Source organism: Typha angustifolia, chromosome 1 (assembly GCF_048772165.1).
Source record: "Typha angustifolia cultivar Huaian chromosome 1, ASM4877216v1, whole genome shotgun sequence".
Classification (NCBI taxonomy): Eukaryota; Viridiplantae; Streptophyta; class Magnoliopsida; order Poales; family Typhaceae; genus Typha; species Typha angustifolia.
Genome location: NC_133239.1, coordinates 6700601 through 6719079, shown reverse-complemented (window position 1 = coordinate 6719079; position 18479 = coordinate 6700601). Strand labels below are relative to the sequence as shown.

Below are 18479 nucleotides of genomic sequence, written 5' to 3'. Positions count from 1 at the left end.
CTACCACCTCTTTCCCTCTTTAACATAGTTTTTTAATTTTTATCTTCTCTCCATGTCTCTCTCTCTCCTCTTCTCCTCTCTCTCTTCTTCCCTCTCCCTCTTTACTGCTGCAATCCACAAACTCTATCTCTTTCTCCCTATCTCTCTTTCCCTCTCTTTTTCCCTCTGTTTCCCTCTCTCTTGTTCCATCTCTCTTTCCCTCTCTCTTTCCCTCTCTCTTTCCCTCTCTCTCTTCCTCCCTCTCTTTCCCTCTCTTTCTCTCTCTCTTTCCCTTTATCTCTTACCCATGCTCGTCTCGGGCGGGGTCGGCCAATACGGCCAATCCCGACCTGAAACGAATCGGACCAATACCCAACCAATCCAATCAATAGATTGGTTTTGGCCATATCCCACTCGGGATCAGCCGAAACTAGGAACCATGGTGCCACCATTGGCACGATAAATGTTGGTCGGCACGAAGGTGAACTTGTAAAATTGCATTTTCTTAATTAAGGAATATACTATTGTTCCATATGATAGTTTATATAAGGAAACCTCCAAATCATCCATTATAAGAACTACCATTCAATAATTCAAAATAAAGGTCCAGTATATTACATTGTATTTTACTAACTAAGATGTAAGATAAATAGGCAAATTCAATCTCTAAGTCATAATAATTTGACCATTGTAATATGATTTCCTGATATAGATCACAAAATAAGCAAGAGACCTAATCTTTTCACAAAGAGAAACCTTTCAGTTTAATATGAAATAAAAGACAATAGTTTCCTTCAATTTGACTCATATTAATAGGAATCACAAAAGTTCCTAAGAAATATCCAGAAGTATCCACAACAATTAGAAATCAAATAATTTAAGGAAGTATCTGTGTCTCCAATGAGTATCATATCTGATACAAATTCAGAGGCATCCATGTTTGTTAGATTAAATAAATGGTTTTCTCTAAGAAGTATTGATGCAAAAGCATAGTTTTTATCATATGTTAGTGCAAAAAACTCATTCTATGTTAAGAAGGAGGTGCTTCACCATATCTGTAAAGTTAAACTATTATATCAAGCAAACAAATAAAAATTAAGAAGAAAAAATTAACATAAAACTAGAACTCACCTGTGGAAATATTGAAAAGACCAAGATAAAGTAGATGATACCACCAATAATATCAAATTGCCAATTCTTTTTGCGGAACTTTAAAATGTTACCTAAAGCAATCTGATAAAGAAACCATAAATTTGTGAAACAATTGTCAGTTTCTAAATGTAAGAAAGACGAAGAAAGTTGGTAAAGGGATAAGTTAAGCACAAAGAATTAGAAATATGAACGTGAATCATGGAAGATGCATGTGAGTCATACATAGATTTAAGAGCTGGTGGACCTGGATAGCATAGTATGATTGTGAGGCCATATGAGATAGCTCTCATCAAGATATATGTCTTATATTTTCTGCATAATATGAAAAGAAAAATAGAATTTACCCTACTAGAATCATCATAAGATGGGTAAGTAGCCATTGTCTCATAGGATGTTCCATCAAAGCTCGTGAAGTTTCTAAATACATGAGTAGGATGCAAAAAGGCCCCACCACAACCATTGACAAGCAAGTGTTGTACATGTACAGGCTTTTCTGACAAAACAGCAGAATGACGCATATAATGGTGCAAATCCCCCGCCATGCGAAGCTTACATCTTCCCTTCAAGTAATCGCATATTAAGTGAGATACATTTTTTCCAGTAGTCTCATTCCAGTACCAATCAAGAAGCCAATTCGGTTCATGGGTCATCACAATTACAGAGTCCTTACAGCCAACCTGCAGGAAGTTTCACAAGCTTTAGATAACTAAAATTAAATGAAGCAACTTCAGTAAAAAAAAAACTTCTACCTTGTCAAACAAAATTAGAATATTTTTAAATCATCACCAAGGAAACCAACTGAGACAGCACCTTCATATCTGGACAGTGATGAGGTCAAGGCTCATATGTGTTGATTTGAACTCAAAATTTATAATTTTATCTAAAATTTTTGCATAATTAGATTTTCCCAAAAATGTTGCCTAATTTTTAAATATTCAAAATTAATATGTCAAATTAATTGAAATTAGATAACAATTGGTATAAGAGCTCGTTAGATTTACTTCATATGAGTTGATCTGAACTCAAAATTTAGAATTTTATCTAAAATTTCTGCATAATTAGATTTCCCCAAAAATGTTGCCCAATTTTTTAAAATCTGAAATTAATATGTCAAATTACTTAAAGTTAGATAATAATTAGTATAAGAGCATATTAAATTTACTTCATATGAGTTGATTTGAACTCAAAAGTTGTAATTTTATCTCAAATTTCTGCATAATTAGGTTTCCCTAAAAATGTTGCCCAATTTTTAAAAATTCAAAATTAATATGTTAAATTAATTGAAATTAGATAACAATTGGTATAAGAACATGTTAGATTTATTTCATATGAGTTGATTTGAACTAAAAATTTATAATTTTATCTAAAATTTCTGCGTATTTAGATATCCCCAAAAATATTGCCCAAATTTGAAAAATTCAAAATTAATATGTCAAATTAATTGAAATTAGATAACAATTGGTATAAGAACATGTTACGTTTACTTCATATGAGTTGATTTGAATTCAAAATTTATAATTTTACCTAAACTTTCTGCATAATTAGAAATGGAGAAATTAACAAAAAATTCTAAAATTCTCAAAAAGAAGGAAATTAGCAAATAGTATTGTCTACTCAATTTTTTTCATTTTAATTCTATTAAAATAATTTTTATTTTATTTGTCTCTAAATGACTGACTCAAAACCTACTCAAGAACCTGATATTGGGTGGAGACATGGGAAGATGGTGGGAGGGAATAAATTTTATTGGCAGTGTTACTATTGTAAGATGATTGAAAAGGGTAGAGGGGTAAGTCGTTTGAAGAAGCATATAGCTGGTAACTTCCTATAAGTGTCTAAGTATAAGAAGGTGCCACAAGAGGTTCAGAGGGCAATGAAAGCTGATCTAGACAGTGTTTTGGCAACCAAAATAGCTCCAATGCAGAAGCAAATTGATATTGATAGACGAACAACTCAATGACACATAGTCGATGAGTACGATGAGGGAGATGATATAGATCCGGATCTTCAAGCTAGGATATGGGCCTCACGAGAGAAACAATGGCAGCAAGAGGATGTGGATAAGCATAAGAGACAATTTGGGTCTTCCCACTTTGAGGAGAGTGTCGGCAGTGGCAGTAATAGTAGGCGTGATCGTGTTCATAGTAGACAAGCCTCTATCTTGGTATGTTCGGCTCAACCATGATTCCTAGTTTCGATCGATCCCGAGTGGGATTGGCCGAAACAGATATCTCGATCTCTGGCTGAAACCAATTGATTGATTTCGGTCGGGTATCAGCCGAATCGATTGATACCCGATCCCAATTTCGATACTTGGAACCTTAGACTCAACAAGGAGGTCAGAAGTAAGGAGAGGAGGACCAAACATTAGAGACATAGACCCTAAAGCATACCTTGACCCAAAATCTAAGCAAAAAAGGATTGATGCTATATGGAAGGCAGATAAGAAAAAGGACATTGGTCGATCTATATCCAAATGGTTTCCTTTTAGCCATATACCACCATTTGTTGTAGCAAATACTTATTTCAAAAGCATGACCAGCACAGTGCAAAAGCACGGATCAGGCATTGAGCTCCCAACACGAAAAGAGATTGCAGGGAAGTACCTAGATGAGAAAGTGGCAGAGCTACGATCATGGATTTCTTCTTTCAAAAAACAATGGAACCAATTTTGGGTGACTTTGATGTGTGATAGTTGGACGGGACCTACCAGAATGAGCATCATAAATTTTTAAATATATTGCAATTGAAAAATCATCTTCCATAAGTCAATTGATGCATCAGATTAAATTCGGATGCTTACTATATACATGATTTGATAGATAGAATATTATCTAAGATTAGGGAAAAATATATGGTTCAGATAGTGAATGATAATGATGTGAACTTCAAAAAGGTCGGTGAGATGTTGATGGATAATTAAGAACATTTATTTCAGACCCCTTGTGCAACATATTGTATTGACTTGATAATGAAAGATATTAGAGAGCTTGACAGGGTTGAAAAAATAATGGAAAAAGCTCAATTTGTTTCCAAATTTATATATAACTATCATTGGGTGCATGCTCTTATGAAAAATACCAATGGAGAACTTCTTCGGCCTAGGCCAATAAGGTTTCATACAAATTTTATTACATTAAACTCTATGTTGCAGAAGAAAGTAGAGCTTAAGGCCATGGTTACTTCCGAAGAGTGGAATGACTTGATATTCACATTCAGAAAATGAAATGATGGTTAAAACTCTGAGTCACATTCAGAAAATAAAATGATGGTTAAAACTCTTACTTTAACAGCTAAATTTTGGGATATAATTTAAGAAATTATTCATATAATAGAGCCTCTCTATACTATTTTAAGAAAAGTTGACAAGGAGAAGAGACCGCAAATGGAATATGTCTACTACTTCGTATAGCAAGCAAAGGAAGAAATTACGAGGATTGCTGGAGTAAACAAGGCAAAGCCTTATATTGATATAATTGAGCAACGATAGGATTTACAGATGGGCAAAGATTTACACATGGCAGGTATATGCAATTATGCATTGCATAAACTATATTTTCTTTTAGTATGTTAATGATTAATGAATGTCTACTTACAATTTTTATTTCTAAAATATTGGCAAGTTATTACTTAAATCCAGCATATCAATATCGATATAACCTTGCCATTGCAGATGAGTTGCTTCATGCACTACGAAATTGAATTTTTAGACTAGAGAGCGATTCTAATGCTAGCACTCTAGCTATAAATGAGGGACGCACATTTAGAGAGGCCAATGGAAGTTTTGGAAAAGCATCTGCAATCAACGGGAAATATAACACTGATCTCGGTAATTACTTAAATAGAAAAATCTACTCAATAATAATCTTTTAAACCACTACTAACTCTTGGGTGAATTTTGATGGCACAGCTGAGTGGTGGTTGCAGTATGAAGGATCTGCCTCTAATCTTAAGAAGGTTGTTGTTCGCATCCTTTCTCAGACAACCTCATCTAGTAGATGTGAGCGTAATTTGTCAACTTTTGCATTGATTCATACCAAAACTAGAAATCGTCTCTCATATGCACGCTTAGAGAAAATAGTATATGTCCACTATAATATGAGGTTATATCTACAACACATAACTGAGGATCAAGAGAGAGATGAGGGAGATTTTGACCCTCTAGACGTTGATTTCTCTCAGTATGAGAATAATCCTATAATGGAGTGGATGCAGACAATTGAGAATCAGGACCTATTGCTTAATGCAGACAGTTAGAGAAAATGGTATATGTCCACTACAATATGAGGTTACATCTACAACACATAACTGAGGATCAAGAGAGAGATGAGGGAGATTTTGACCCTCTAGACGTTAATTTCTCTCAGTATGAGAATAATCCTACAATGGAGTGGATGCAGACAGTTGAGAATCAGGACCTATTGCTTAATGAAAAGGGAGATCCTCCTCGACCATATAGATTTATTTTCGAAGAGGCTAGAGTGACAGATGTAGAAAGTTGGGCTGCAGAGCATGTAGGCGAGACTCGGTCTACTAGGGAATTACAATTTGGACGTAGGGATACTCATATGGAACAACAAGAAAACTCAGATCAGGAGTTTGACCGTCTCATGTTAGGTCGAGCTCATCAAAGCCAAACAAGGAGTCAGACCTCTAGAGGTCGAGCTAGTGGTGGTCATTTAGGTATTGAACGAGGACGACAAGCTACTAGTCAAGCTGGACCTTCACACCTAGCTACTGGTCGAATTAGATCATCTTCACAATCAATTGATTATTTAAAAGGCTTAGATAAAATTGATGATGATAAGACTAGAGTGAACAGGAGACATATGTCCCTGCTACACAACCTTATCAAAGAGGTATTATTTTTACAGAGAAGAAAAACTTCACACATGCCATCCAAAATCAAGACCATGGGGCTAGATCTATATAACCACAAAGCCGAATTTATCAAAGACAAAAGAAAGGAAAGGAACCATCTCAAACTCAATATGATTACAGTCAGATGAGGAAAGGACTTGAGTCTGTAGGTAACAGGACATCATGAAAGGTGCGCCCACAGGATGACGAGTTCATTATCATTACTATCATATTAATCACACCCACCAGAGCCACAACACCCTTATTATACTCCATATCCACAATCTGCATATACTTATAGTGTGCCTGTGCCGATGCCGGTCGTTCCTATGCATATTCAATATCCATATCATATCATTGAAGAATTACAAAATTCTTATTTGTATGAAGACTATGTGAGACGTTATAACGAGCAATATTATCAGTAAATGAGTTTTGAAGAATATTGACAGTATTTAACGCAACATTCCCATGTTATTCTTATGCCGGCAAATGAAGTCTCTAATCCTCCTCATTATTCTACGTTCAATTAGATATTAATTTTAATTATTGAACTACTATCAATTATGTATTGAATGATCAATTATGCATTGAATGTTATTATGTGTTTAATTATATTATAAAGTATTTAATTATATTATGAAATGTTTAATCATTAATATTAGTTTTAATGAATGTATTCAATCATATGATGTGTTGAATAATATTTATATTCAATTATTGTTTTATCTATAATAAAATAGGTTAGTTACAAAAATAATCTAAAGATAAAACATTGTAATGTAAATTTTAAATTTTAATACATATATTTAGACAAAAAATTAAAGATTGGCATACCAAAGACCTAAAAACATCTCTAAATATCCTAAAAAATTTATTAAGAATATTATAAATCTGTGCCACTAGCACGCCCCGTGCCATTGGCATGGCCATCATTGGGGATCGGGTCCAAGCATTCGAACGCGCAAGCCCAACAAAAGATGAGTTAAGGCATTCGAACGGCCCTTCTAAGCGTTCGAACGCTAAAGCCCGAGAGCTGAAGAGTACTTAAGGTGTTCGAACACCTAACTATTAGGCCACCTCGTATTAGGTTGTGTATTGGGACTTATGGCTAGCCTCTAAAAGGTGTGGAATGGCAACCACTTTGGAATTAGTGATATTTGACCTATCTCCTCCCTCTCTCACTCTTTCTCCATAACTCACCCATCTTCTTCCTCTAGCCATTGGTGCCCAGCCCTAAGGCTTCCACTTCCTCTACCTCCAATTGTCCAAATTCCTTTGCCCATAAGGAACGACTCCTCTCCCCTACCTCTTCCCATCTTGATCGAACCCATCACCATCCCCCAATCATTATCCAACTACAACCACCATTAACCTACCTCAAACTCCATCTTCCACCACCATCACCTTCATAATCTTCTGTTCAAGGCCATAACAGTAATAACTAGAAAATTTTTAAAAAATAATTAGTAGGCACATATGCTAGACAGATAGGCCATTATTCATCTTCTCCTCATAAACGGATACGAGAAAGAGTGGGTTAGTTTGCAAAATCCCTAATGAAATCATCGAATGAGATCATGGCAAACTCCAGGATTGATCCATCTCTATGAAAGCCTCACTCCACTCTTCTCCCACACATCATCATCACTCTCTTCCTCATTTTCTTCTCCTTCATCCTAACTTTGTCAAAGTAATAGCTGATGGAATCGACTATTGGAGTGTCGTCGGAATGAGCAAAGACCATCCCACAAGTCGTCAACAAGTCCTCTTCCACCCCACAATGTTAATTTCATCTTTATCAAGACTTAGCATGCTTTTACTATTGGTTGGGCTTCATTAGAGTGGTTCAATGGCCAAAGACTTCGTGTCAATGCCACACCGGTCCAAGAAGATTCTCGTTGGCCTCATGTTGTGACTGTCCATAGGTTCTAAAAGCCCCTAGCGGAGGCTAGACCTTGTAGCCTTCCATCGAGCTTTTTCAGTAACAACCATGACTGCTGCCAGCTTCCTCAGCTACATCTGGCCCTCATACATTTTATCCTCCTCTTGTGGAAGCTTTTGATGTCTTGTGCGGGCTCGTATGATTTTGTTTGCATGATAGGTAACTGCCATGGCCACCAACCATGGACAGCACCAACATTGTCATCGGTCACCTCAATTGACCTCTTTCTACCTCGTGTGTGTTGCCTTGACTGTAAGGATTAGTTTGATGCCGTCGCGCACTAGTAGCGGAGTACTAGCAACCACCTCTCCTAACCATAATTTTTTTCCCTTTTCTTTTGCCCTTCCTTTGTAAGAGAAAAGAAGCCAACCCATAGTTTTGTGGGTTATGGGCTAGCTTGTGACCGGAGGTGGGTTACGGACTAGCCCGTGACCCGAGGTGGGCCAACTAAGGCCAAACCTACTTTCTTCTCTATAATTGTTGGCTCATGGGATCCTTTTTCTAATATTGTCACTGCGGTGACTGAGTAAGATGCACCAAATCCTTATCTCTACTTAGGATTTCATTATTTTATCCCTCAGTTGTATTAGACATTTTATTCTAAACCATCTGTTATTTTAGTTTGATTAGAGACACATTAAGGATGACATTTGGTCTTTTCTTTATTGAAGAATTATATTTATTGGAATTAGATATTTATAATTGAATTCTGGTTATTTTGGACTTAGATAATTAATTTAGGCTTTGTGTATTTCAAGTATATTAAAGTATACGCACGGACATGATTTTGATTTTGAGTCGTAACAAGAGTTGTTAATTATTGACTTGGAGTTATTAGTTCATATGAGTTCTTTTATATTGTAGATTGGGAAAGTTATTGTTAAAGCTTCAAATATCTCAAGCCTATTAGGGTACATAGACCGGTCATAATTTCGATTTTGGGTCGTGACAATATTATTTCCATACTTAGGCTCCATTATAAGTATTAGGTTCTTAGATTGAGGAGTCTTATTGAATGTAATCAATCTCTACATTCTATATAATGGGAAGGGACGCCATAGGATAATTTTTCCAACTCTTGTGATGCGAACCGGGCCAGATCGGATCACATCAAGAGAAGATTGGACTCAATAGATTGAGTCTAGTTATCTTATCTGCTTATTTGCTTTAATTAGAGTATTATTAGATTAAAATTTGTTAATTAACTAATTCAACTCTGCACAGTTTCGGAAAAATATTCGAAGGATATTCCACAAACGACCAAATATTACGAAACTACTTAAAAAAGATCAAAGACATCCTGATCTACAACTTTCGTATTCAAGGTTTCTTCAGATTAAGACTCTATCTGTGGCAGAATGAAGAATCAATCCGATAAAGATAAGGAAGGCTGATTTAGCTAAGTCATGTTTATCTCTAGATTATATTTATCTCTTATGTAGGCATTTAAGACAAATCTAGTTAAGTCATGTAAGTCACTAAGACAAATTCAATTAAGTAATGTAAACCTCTGAAACAAATCCTGGTTCGAGTCATATAAGCCTTTAAGGTTAGTCTAAGGCAAGTCCTAGTTCGAATCGTATAAGCCTTTAGAGTTAGTCCGAGTAAGACTTATTGTACCCGACCTTTATATAAAGGCTGGGCTTCTTTGTTTAGAATGGAATTGAATAGAAAGAATATTGAGTTAAGTTAAATTTATTTACCTTGCATTACTTATCATCCTTATTTTTTACCGTAGCCATTAGATTGTCGTTATCTTTCTAGGAGTTGATCTAAATTAGAAACCCTAATTCTACCTCTAACCCATAGCTATCATCACCTCCAATAGCCACCCTATCCTAGGGCCGTCCACCACCACCTTTGGCCGTCGGCCACCCTTCAACGACCACCGTAACGTCGGATATTTACTATTCTGTCCTATTTTGATCTTGCTCCAATATTTTAATTATATCATTCTATCCGAACATCCAATTGACATGAAACTAAAGCCATTAGAACCCTATCTTGTGAGGCTACTACCATCTAAATTTTCATAATCATCCTACAGACGAATCGTTCCAGATCTAATCCGTAACATCTTGGTTTTGTCACAGGTAATGCTACAAGACTGAAATTATAAGGGATGCCACTAGTCCTTAGATTTTGTAGTGTATTTCCTAGTTTCTAATTATTTACTGCAGGATAAGAGACAGTATGTCATACAATATAGAAGTATATCTGCAAAGTACAGCAAGTTTATCCTTCCACACCTGAACAAATCAATCTACAAAAAGATTGGCCTATACCTAGGAATAGAAAGTAGAGCAACGTCGTGGTGGCATGGCCTCTATAGAAAAGTTGTGTGACCACATGATCCACACTTTTCCTCTTAAAATATTACCAATCATATTTTGTATAGCTAAACGCCTAAACCTAACCATGATCATTTAATTCATTCACCAGGTTATATTCATTGAAACATAGAAGCAACCATAACCATATTAATAAAGTGAAACTTCAATCACAATAAACAAAATCAAGTGACTTGAGCAAACAAAACTCACCTTGTTTTGACATAATTCAGCAAAATACTTGAATTGATACACATCAATGTCCCCATGAAGAGCTAGATCAAGACCAAATATCCACCAACCCCCTGGGAGCTTCAAAGCAAAATAACTCTTCTTCTGGGGAAGGAACCACCCACCCAACCAACTCTTATGACATATATACCTCATAAAAGTATGCAGACCATCAAACCAATCTGTGAATAACAGGAAAATCAACTTAGACTGGAATTGGCTATTACCTTTGCAAGTAAAAGTGTAAAACCATGGATGAGAGTGTACATTAATAAGAACAAGAAGTATATTAAAGTACCTTGGATACTTAACTAAGTAACAGATAATGAAAAATATCTTAACATTTCTATACTCTGTAATATTGATATAAGAGAACAAACCATGGTTTCCAGGAATTATAAAGCACTGTGGTCCATCATATTCTTTCAGCTTCAATAGTCCTTGAGGAACCTCTGGTTTGTCCACCGCAATATGTTGAGCCTTATACCAGGGGGGAGGCTGGAAAGCACACTCAAAAGGGCTAAAGAAACGCCTTTCATATGTAAATGAAGAAGGGTTTGGATACCTGTTCATTAACTCGACAGTGGTGACAACCAAAAAAAGAAAGTAGTTCAATAGCAATATGATACTTCCTCATGCATGATATGGTCTATTAATGTGGACATCTAAGTAAATGGCAAAGTAAAAGAGATAAGTACTTATTTTTGCAAGAATATCTATCAAATAGTCAAGATCTACAGATACATACTTTCACAAGATTTTCACAGTTCGGAGGTCATTCTCTGAAAATGAGACATAAGAGCATTCATCATGAAAGATTCGTAGAAAAATTACAAAAGTAGAGAGTATCCTTAGATTTAATACATATTTTAAGCAGTCAAATTTGTGCATGTGGTAGCTTGGTAGCACAAAGGAGAATCTACCGGAGCTATCTATTGTGAAAATTTAAAATAACACCTTGAAAGATGCAAATCTGTACAAAGATGCAAGTTGCCGCCATAGGCCAACATGTATCATGGTGATGGGGTATCACTAGATGGCACGGTGGCAAGCTAAAGAAACCCCACGCATATATTGATCTAAATTCAGTAAAATTAAGGGAAAATTAGGGACAATCACAAAATTCAAGCTTCATTCTAGTAAGATTCATGTAGGTCTACAACACATGGGCTGATCCCAACCAAAATCTTCCAATTTTTTTTTTGGAACTTTTCAAGAAGAATACAAAATACAGGTTTCCCAAATTTTGTACCTAACCTCAAAAATTCTGAAAAAGAGTGGCAAAATAATCAAATTGGACTCTATTTAAAGTATGATTCAGCTACATCTACCTTCTAGTGTTGGTCTACTTTAACTTACCACAATTTTGTTGTCCAATTTGAAATAAAACATGTATGTAAGTTATGTCTTTAAGATATCTCCTCTTGACAATAACTTATATTCTTATTTCTATGCAAAACTATATTTCCTACACCAATATAGATGGCCAAATGTCTTCAACTTAGCCATTACAAGCTATTTTAGGCATTAATAAGTCTTCAAAACCTGTTTTAGGCTATGCCAAGGCATACTAATGTGCCAGCAGCATGTCAAGCTATGCCCATACACAGCAAAGCACATACCCTGTCGAGCCTAGTTTGGCATGTCCTATAGCACTAGCACGACAATCAATGAACATATACACCATAAATGTTTTGTATCTACATAGTACAGATCCTATTAATAAATTGCATATGCATCTATCAATGAACTCACCTTCTACATATGCCCTATGAAGCCTTATTTTTGCTCACTTATCCTACCCATCTTTTTCTGACCACTAGTTCACTAGGCTCTCATGTTGAACTCGAAGTCAAAAAATTAAAAACCAAATTATCAATCTTCAATCTACTGTGTCCAATGGGAGCCACTCAAGAACATTCCCATAAATATGATCCATTTCTTCAAGTTAAGTATTAGTCAAAAGCATTAGACAACAATTCCAATCATTTCTCTTGGTATGTTCTATTATTCCACAAATCAAGTATGTCTCCAGAATATCCCATGCAAGCCTCCGAATGCATGTCTACCAAATAATCTAGGTATTGCAAGAAGTTGAGAATACCTAATTTCATCCACTTTACCGCCTATGACCTATTGGATGAAAAATGCCTAGGTTTTGGTTAGGTCTAGGTGATAGCCTCATAATCTTTTATCATGTTTTAGTCATGGATGGCCGTGCCGGTTGACACGCTCCGTGTTGACAGACACTTGTGCCAGTAGTGGCACGGCACTTAAAACGAGATACGCACCATGCAAACCCGTGCCAAAAGGCATGGGTGGGTGCCATACCAAGCCGTGCCGATCATTGTGCCATGTGAACCTTTTCTTTTTTTACAATTTTTTCTATTTTTATCAATCATTTCCAAATCAACTGATCAATTGATCATTTAGAAGACTTAAATAAAATTGATGATGAAAGACAAGAGATGATAATAATGATGATGATAATGATGAAACTTAATCTGGTGACGGTGATGATAGAGATGAGATATACATCCCTTTTACACAACCTTCTCAGGGAAGTATTATTTTTACGAAAGACTTACATCTATAGGTAGCAGGACATCAAGAGAGGTACACCCACAAGATAATATGAGTTCATCATCATAAATCACACCCAACAGAGTCATAATATTTTTATTATACTCTATATCTACAATCTGCATATACTTATGATGTACATTTGCCTATGCCGGTACTGCTTGTTTCTGTGCATGTTCAATATCCATAAATAAAATAGAAGAATTATAAAATTTCTATTTGTACGAAGACTGTGAGACGTTACAACCAGCAATACTATTAGTAGATGAGTTTTAAAGAATACGACAGTATTTAATGCAATATTCTCGTATTATTTTTGTACCGACAAATGAAATTTTTTATCCTCCTCATTCTACATTCAACTAGATATTAATTTTAATAATTGAATAATTATCAATTAATATTATGTGTTAAATGTTATTATGTGTTTAATTTTATTATAAAGTGTTCGATCATTAATATTAGTTTTAATACATATTCAATAATAATGTGTGTTGAATAATATTTATATTTAACTGTTACTTTACTTTTGATGAAATTGATCATTTACAAAAATAATGTAAACATAAAGCACTATAATGTAGGTTTTGATATATATATTTAAACCAAAAATCAAAGATTAACATACCCAAAACCTAAAAGCATCTCTTACTATCCTAAAAAAGTTATTAAAAATATTATAAATGCATACTAGTGGCATATAGGGGTGTGAGCATATAGGGGTATTGTCACGACCCAAAATAGGAATCATGACCGACCATGCATCTCAATATGCTTGAGATGCACGAAGCCTTAATAATACTCTCTACGTATACGATGACAAGATGAATAAATAAAATGAGAATGTGCTTTATTAAAATTTTATTACTAAATGCAATTAAAATAAAAACAATGTTAATGTTTTTGAGTCTCTAAAATAAAATAAAATAAAATAAAATCTTCTAATCTAAAGCACAAAATCTAAAAGAGCGGAAAGGTAAATAGGTGAATCCTAAGTGGAGGTGGAATCCGGGTACATCACGCTCAGTCGCCCCGCTGACTATTACCTAAAATAAATAAACAAATACAAAAAAAAAAACAAAAGAACCCGTGAGCCAACAACTATAGCTCAGTGAGTGGAATCCACTCACTAACCAAATAAATTTTAATTCATATAAATACTGAATAAATTATACTAAAAGCAACAATATCCATCATAATATGCAATAGGCATACTCTCTACATAATAACAATGATAACAATAGAGAAATGTCACAACTTGTAACCTTGCACGTTTTCAACATATTAACATCTTTTTGATATTTATACTGTCATATGTCTCAATGGGTCTAAACCCTGTGGATCCACATCAACTAGAAGTCACCTCGAGATGACGCTCGGGACTTTTCTTCATAACTGATCCGGTTAGGGTCATCAGAGGGTATCACCCTGTGATCAACACACTCTGTCTTTTCCTCTAACCATTGAGAGAAGTTAGAGTCACCTAGGAAATTTTCTCATACTTCCTAGGACTGTTCTCTAACCCCGCCAGAGTCACCTAAGAAAGTCACCGCAGTGATCTAATTTAGGACTTTCCCCTGGACTTCCAGATAGACTTGAGTCACCACGGAAAATCGCAAACGATTTATACCGGGACTGTTCTCTAGGTCGTATCAATACTAGTCTCATTTTTGTTTTCACAAATTTCAATATTTGCACGAAGTATGGTGATGTACTGAATATAATAATTAAATGCACACAGAAAATAAAACAATTAAATTTTCACACGTACTGATGAAATAAATAGATTTACACAGAGAAAATTTACATGTTCTGACAAAAATACGAAATACAATAAAATAAACATGTGAGTGAACCCACTCACCTGAGTCTAGGCAAGACAACCGAAACCTCAAATCTCTAGCTCACGTACTAGAATTCACCACCTTAAATAATAAATAATATTCAAATTTTTAATTTGAATAATAACAATATTTTTAAATTTTAAAAACCAAAAATAATAAAATGGGTTTAAAAAATACCCATTGGATTGGGCTGGGCTGCTGGCCCGGCCCAATCCAAAAGAAATCAACTAAATCGGATTGGGCCGAGGCCCAGCCGAATTAATCGAATTGGGCTCGGGCTAACCTTCAGCCCACCAGCTTAAGTGGTTCGGTCCGGGTTTGTGGATCCGAAATCCAAACCCGAACCGAACCCGACTTAAAAAGGAAAAGGTGGTTGGCTCGAGTTTCACCCGAGCCCAGCCAACCCTTTTCTTCCCCCCCTCGCGACCGACGCGAGAAGATGACTGAGGGAGAGGGCGACCGCCGGCGACCTCTCGCCGGCGATCCCTTCACGACCACCTTCAACCTCTCCTCTCCCTCTCACCCTTCCTCTGTCGTCCTCACGAGGTAGAGGAGGACTCATCACCGACGACCGACGCGGAATCCAACGCCGATCAGAGCCACAAGGGCCTCGTAGAAGACATCTCCGACACCAGGCTCGGAGCACGAAGCCTCCGGTGATGATGCGGTTGCGACTCGAAGCCGCCGGCCGGCCAGATTTGCCGACGAGGCCGAATTCCGCAAATTAGGTATTTCGGATTTACTTATTTAATTTTAAATTAAACTAGAGGGATGAGAGAGGGCTCACCGGGGAGGAGTGTGGTGGTTCCAATTTCCTCCGACGACGCTCCGGCTGGCCGATTCCACGGCGACGACTCCGACGGTGAGGAAGAAGCGAAAGAAGGGAGGAAGGAGAGAGAGAAGAGGGCTGGGGTTTTTTTTTTTTTGAGAGAGAGGATTAGGGTTTAATTTATAGATTAGATGAGGATTTCATCTAATCCGATTTGGATTAGATGAAATCCCTTCTTTCCCGCTGCGTACCGGAGAGGGAGAGGGGAGGGGCTACACGTGCAGAGCACGTGCACCCTCCTCTCTCAACTCCTATTATTATTATTTTTTTTTTTTTTTATTCTGGTTTTGACAGGTATGCCACTAGCATGCCCCGCCAACCGACACGCGCTGATGGTGGCACGGGACGACACATGCCACTAGTATGACTATTGTTGGTTTTAGTAAATATTAATAAAAATGTGTGGATTTGAATGGCTTAGTATGGGTCATAAAAGAAATTTGTTAGTTTATTTTCTTGATTTCACAAATCACTTCAAATGATCGCCTAGGCACTTATCTAGATGACCTATTGTTTGCCAATCTATGATTTACAGCCTTTTAAAATTTTGCCTAATTTGCATATAGTTTTATCAACAATATATTGAAGTCGTATTCAATAACTAGATGACCCATTGTCTAGTTATTCATTTTTATTTTTCCACATGGCTAGGATTTAGGAGAAAATAATTGAAGTCATATTCAGCTATAAAAAGTTTGATGATCTCATTAGCAATAAATGAACAGATATTACTCAACAGATAGGTACTATTTCAATGCACAATGTTGCTATAAACATAGATTGAAGTTTCAGCCAATCTCAATCTGCATCAACATAAACGGATCGAGATGGCCAAAAAGGACTAGTATTAATCAATGTTTTGAAAGGCGGCGGCGGGTGGTGGGCGGCCACCCCACCGCCTAGCGCCTAGGCAGAAGGCGGGCGACAAAGCGATCTAGCATTTTTTATATAAAAAAATAAATAAATAAACATACATAATACAAATATATAATATACATTATATACTTAATATAGTATATACAGAAACTTTGATAGTGCACTAAACCAAAATACTAAATAACACTAATTCAACAGAAATGTCAGAAAAAGAGTAATACTAAAAGTTAACTCACTGTTAATCAACAAATTAAGTGATTAACATTTAACAGTATGTTACAAACGGGACTAATGAGAGAGTTAGATTGAGTATTTGGATTTAAGGGAGTTCTTGATTTGATGAAGGGATGGAAGAGGGATGATATAGGGATAAGGATACTTACGATTAGAAAAGAGAATAGGACGAAGGGAAAGAAGGGGTCGCTCCTAAAAAAATTAGGGCCGTGACAGACGAGAAGGATCTAACCAATGTAGGCTAGGGGACGATATGAAGTTAGGATAAGAAGAAGAAGAGAGAGAAAGGGAGATAGGGAGATAGGGAGAAAGAAGATGGATTCATAACATAACGCAACTAGGATGTACTTCACAATACTTAGAGACTATCCTTTAGACCCAAACAACAAAAGTAAAACTCTAAAAACCAAGCATTCTCGCCGCGGCGCGTTTGAATACACCCAAAGCTGTTCAAATGCGCAAATTCTATTCTCTGTCTTTGCGAATGCATGCAGGTGTTCGAATGGGCACGTTCGAACGGGCCCAAGGGCGTTCGAATGGGCACGTTCGAACGGGCCCAAGGGCGTTCGAACGCACAAATCTCGTTCTCTGTTTTTATGTACACGTGCAAGCATTCACATAGTGCGTTCGAACGCAGTCCCAGGCGTTCGAACGCCCCCCAGCAAAAAATCTTATTTTTCAAAGCAAATTTATTTCTTCCGATACAACTTTCTCTAGCTCTAGTTGTATCAATTGTAACACATTTTCCTTCAAAAAATACATTCAATAGAAACAAAGAAAATTAAATAATTAACAATCTTAATTTTTGAATTAACTAGAGGAATTAAGTAATAAGAAACAAAGAAAACATATTATCAGATAATTATTGAATAAATTTCTGAATTAAGTAATTAACAATCTTAACTAATACAAACAAAGAAAAAACATTCAATAAAAATAGAAATATTCAACAGATTAGCAGATAATTACTTCTCTAATTGAAATGTTAGAAACAAAGACAGTTAGACAGAGAGTGAGACTGTGAGAGAGTGAGAGAGAGAGAGGGAGAAAGTGAAAGAGTGTAAGATTGTGAGAGAGAGAGGGAGAGAGTGAAAGAGAGTGTAAGATTGTGAGAGAGAGAGAAAGAGGATAATGGCCCATACCTCTACTGCCGATTGTGGAAAGGAGAGCTGGAGAGGACGTTGCCGCAGCCACCGCCTCAACCGCCTCGTTGCTCGCTGCCGCCAGTCATGGAAGGGAGAGCAGGAGATGATGGGATTGGGGATTTAAGGATTTAGGGATTTAGATAGGAGAGCAGCGAGAGAGAGGGGCATAGCGAGAGAGATAGAGAGTTTTAACTTTTTATATAATGGTTAATGGGTTAGTTATTTTTAGTGGATATCTAATCCGTTATAAAAACCCGATAAGGCTGGTTGGCGGGTCGAAACACTAGCCCACCTTATTGGGCCACACGGCCCGTCTTGTGCCTTTTGGCACTCAGGCGGCACGCCAAGGTGGCAAACCGCCTTCCACGAGCACCAGGCAGAATAACGGGGTGGCCAGTGTGCTACCCTGCCATGGCGGCCGCCTTTTCTACTTTTCAATACACTGGTATTAATGGTTCAGACTAGGCCATA

At 36.5% G+C, this 18479-nt stretch overlaps 1 protein-coding gene and 1 pseudogene across 5 annotated transcripts in view; one reads left to right on the top strand and one right to left on the bottom strand.

Annotated features, from left to right (window-relative positions):
- The window catches only part of LOC140763990 (uncharacterized), a 48826-nt gene that overhangs the window by 16004 nt on the left and 14343 nt on the right, over window positions 1-18479 (bottom strand). For all 5 annotated transcript variants that reach the window (XM_073102395.1, XM_073102426.1, XM_073102403.1 and 2 more), the window contains 4 exons: window positions 10878-11062; window positions 10480-10679; window positions 1476-1808; window positions 1111-1212 (listed from right to left, as the gene is read on the bottom strand). In XM_073102395.1, coding sequence (XP_072958496.1) covers window positions 1111-1212; window positions 1476-1808; window positions 10480-10679; window positions 10878-11062 — 820 coding nt within the window. The remainder of the gene's footprint in view (window positions 1-1110; window positions 1213-1475; window positions 1809-10479; window positions 10680-10877; window positions 11063-18479) is intronic.
- Window positions 2801-5388, top strand: LOC140759187 (uncharacterized; annotated as a pseudogene).